The sequence below is a fragment of the Mus pahari genome, chromosome 5, assembly GCF_900095145.1.
Source record: "Mus pahari chromosome 5, PAHARI_EIJ_v1.1, whole genome shotgun sequence".
Classification (NCBI taxonomy): Eukaryota; Metazoa; Chordata; class Mammalia; order Rodentia; family Muridae; genus Mus; species Mus pahari.
In genome coordinates, this window is record NC_034594.1 from 17,874,804 (window position 1) to 17,877,965 (window position 3,162).

General features: G+C 47.6%; 1 protein-coding gene across 2 annotated transcripts in view; it reads left to right on the forward strand.

Moving 5' to 3' along the window:
- Positions 1 to 2,457, forward strand: part of Cnga3 (cyclic nucleotide gated channel alpha 3) — a 30,068-nt gene extending 27,611 nt beyond the window's left edge. For both annotated transcript variants that reach the window (XM_021199062.1, XM_021199063.1), the window contains one exon: positions 1,058 to 2,457. In XM_021199062.1, coding sequence (XP_021054721.1) covers positions 1,058 to 2,457 — 1,400 coding nt within the window. The remainder of the gene's footprint in view (positions 1 to 1,057) is intronic.
- The last annotated feature ends 705 nt before the right edge of the window (positions 2,458 to 3,162 follow it).

Sequence of the window (3,162 nt, forward strand, 5' to 3'; positions counted from 1 at the left end):
AGAGGAAGAAGAAGAAGAAGAAGAAGAAGAAGAAGAAGAAGAAGAAGAAGAAGAAGAAGAAGAAGAAGAAGAAGAAGAAGAAGAAGAAGAAGAAGAAAGAAGAAAGAAGAAGAAGTTGTTGTTTTCTTTTTCCAGGTCATTATCCCTTCACAACACAATACGGCTTCATAGCATTTCTACTATATGTATCGGGCACTATAAGAAACCTAGAAGAGGATTTAACATAATCAAGAGGATATGTATAGGTAATGTGCAGATGTAACATCATTCTATGGATGATACTTAAGCATCTAAGGATTCTGGTTCCCTTGGAAGCAAAGAGATTAAGGGATCCTGGAACCAGTTGCTCTATGGATCCTGAAGGGCAATTATTGAACAAGAATAACCTGAGGCCTAGGAGTATCAGAACTTGTACAGGTCGTATATGACAGCCTTAATTTTCATTTTCAGCAAAGGCCTTGTGCTAGCCTCCGTGACACCTTGAACTTGTAAAAGTGCCTCGTGGCATAAGTTCTGGGGGACAAGGCCAGCACTGTTTCCCTGAACACTACTACTGGTGATGCCATCTTGGTAGGCTTTGATCTGAGACTTTGAAGTTTGATGATTCATATTTTCAACTACATACAAAGCACAAAGAGAGAATGCTAGGAGAGCTCGCGCTCCCTCACCCGACGTAAGCTCTAATAGGTTTGTCTGTTAAAATTTAATCTTCATTCCTTGCTTTCATCTAACATCCAGTCTATTTTCAAAGTTACCCAATTAATTTGTAATTTTTAATCCTGAATAGATAACTGGGGAAGTAGCTCAGATATAAAACCCTAGCTTATACAAGGCCCTGGGTTCGATTCCCAGCAGAGAAAAAAATAATTAAACAGAAGAGATTAAAACATTATAGGAAAATTCAGGATGAGTGTCAACATTAATATTAGTTATGTCTAATATTGTTTCTCTCAGATACACACCACCGTCTGTTGTATAACCGTGATGGGAGATGTCTTTCTGTAGGCAGTTTACGCCACTTTGGTGCCCAAGTGACTGTCCCTCTCTCCATCCTTAGGTTTCCTTGAGCAAGGCTTAATGGTCAGGGATCCCAAGAGGCTGTGGAAACATTACACAAAGACCTTGCACTTCAAGCTGGACATCCTGTCTCTCATCCCCACAGACCTGGCTTATTTAAAGTTGGGTGTGAACTACCCAGAACTGAGGTTCAACCGCCTCCTGAAGTTCTCCCGGCTCTTCGAATTCTTTGACCGCACAGAGACAAGGACCAACTACCCCAATGTGTTCAGGATAGGGAACTTGGTCCTGTACACACTCATCATCATCCACTGGAACGCCTGTATCTACTTTGCCATTTCCAAGTTCATTGGTTTTGGGACAGACTCCTGGGTCTATCCAAACACCTCCAAGCCAGAGTATGCACGACTCTCCAGGAAGTACATTTACAGCCTCTACTGGTCCACCCTGACCCTGACCACCATTGGTGAGACCCCACCCCCCGTGAAGGATGAAGAGTACCTCTTTGTGGTCATCGACTTCCTGGTGGGCATCCTGATCTTTGCCACTATAGTAGGCAATGTGGGCTCCATGATTTCCAACATGAACGCTTCCAGGGTAGAGTTCCAGGCTAAGATCGACTCCATCAAGCAGTACATGCAGTTCCGGAAGGTAACCAAGGACTTGGAGACTCGGGTTATCCGGTGGTTTGACTATCTGTGGGCCAACAGGAAGACGGTGGATGAGAAGGAAGTGCTCAAAAACCTCCCAGACAAGCTGAAGGCTGAGATCGCCATCAACGTGCACCTGGACACGCTGAAGAAGGTCCGAATCTTCCAGGACTGCGAGGCGGGGCTGCTGGTGGAGCTGGTGCTGAAGCTTCGTCCCACCGTGTTCAGCCCCGGGGACTACATATGCAAAAAGGGGGACATTGGAAGGGAGATGTACATCATCAAGGAGGGCAAGCTGGCTGTGGTGGCTGATGACGGGGTCACCCAGTTTGTGGTCCTCAGTGATGGCAGTTACTTTGGGGAGATCAGCATCTTAAACATTAAGGGGAGCAAGTCAGGGAACCGCAGGACGGCCAACATCAGGAGTATTGGCTACTCGGATCTGTTCTGCCTCTCGAAGGATGACCTCATGGAAGCCCTCACTGAGTACCCAGACGCTAAGAGGGCTCTGGAGGAAAAGGGTCGTCAGATTCTGATGAAGGACAACCTCATTGATGAGGACCTAGTGGCGGCCAGGGTAGATACCAGGGACATTGAGGAGAAGGTAGAGTACCTGGAGTCGTCCCTGGACATCCTGCAGACGAGGTTTGCCCGACTCCTGGCTGAGTACAGTGCCTCCCAGATGAAGCTCAAACAGCGGCTCACTCAGCTGGAGAACCAGATGAACAGGAGGGGCCATGGCTTCTCACCTGACAGGGAGAATTCCGAGGATGCTTCAAAGACTGACTGAAAATGCAGGTGGATCTGCCCCCTGCTCCCCTGGGGCCAGCTGTCTGTGTGACACTAGACAGCCTCGTGGTAAAGGGATCCGCTGTGGTTTCGCTTCAGTGCTACTCATCCTTTGGGAGTGGTGTGACAGCAAGGGAGAGCCTGGGTCTCCTCCCCTAGGAAATGGGAGTCGTGGCTGTCGGCCCCAGAAACTCCAGTCTATCATGAGGTGGCAAAGGTCGTGGCTTTGGAGAGCGTGAAGAGTTCCCAATCCAGTGTATAAGCATATGTGCACACGATTCTAATGTTTTTAGTTATGTTTGTATGTATGGTGTATGTATGTTTGTATATGTTTGCGTATATGGGTATGTTCAGTTGCCTGTGGAGGTCAGGAGAGGGCGCTGGATCCCCGGACTGGAGTTACCTGCCGTTGTAAGCTTCCCAGCATGAGTGCTGGGATCCTGTCTTCATGAGAGTTACTATCACTGTGATGAAATATCATAACCAAAGCAAGTCAGGAAGAAAAGAGGTTTTTTTCAGCTTACACTCCACATCATAGTCCATCATTGAAGGAAGTCAGGACAGGGACTCAAACTGGGCAGGAAGCTGGAGGCAGGAGCTGATGCAGAGGCCATAAAGGGGAGCTGCTTACTGGTTTGCTTTTCTTAGTTTGCTAAGCCTGCTTTCTTATAGAACCCAGAACCACCAGCCCAGGAGTGGTCCTACC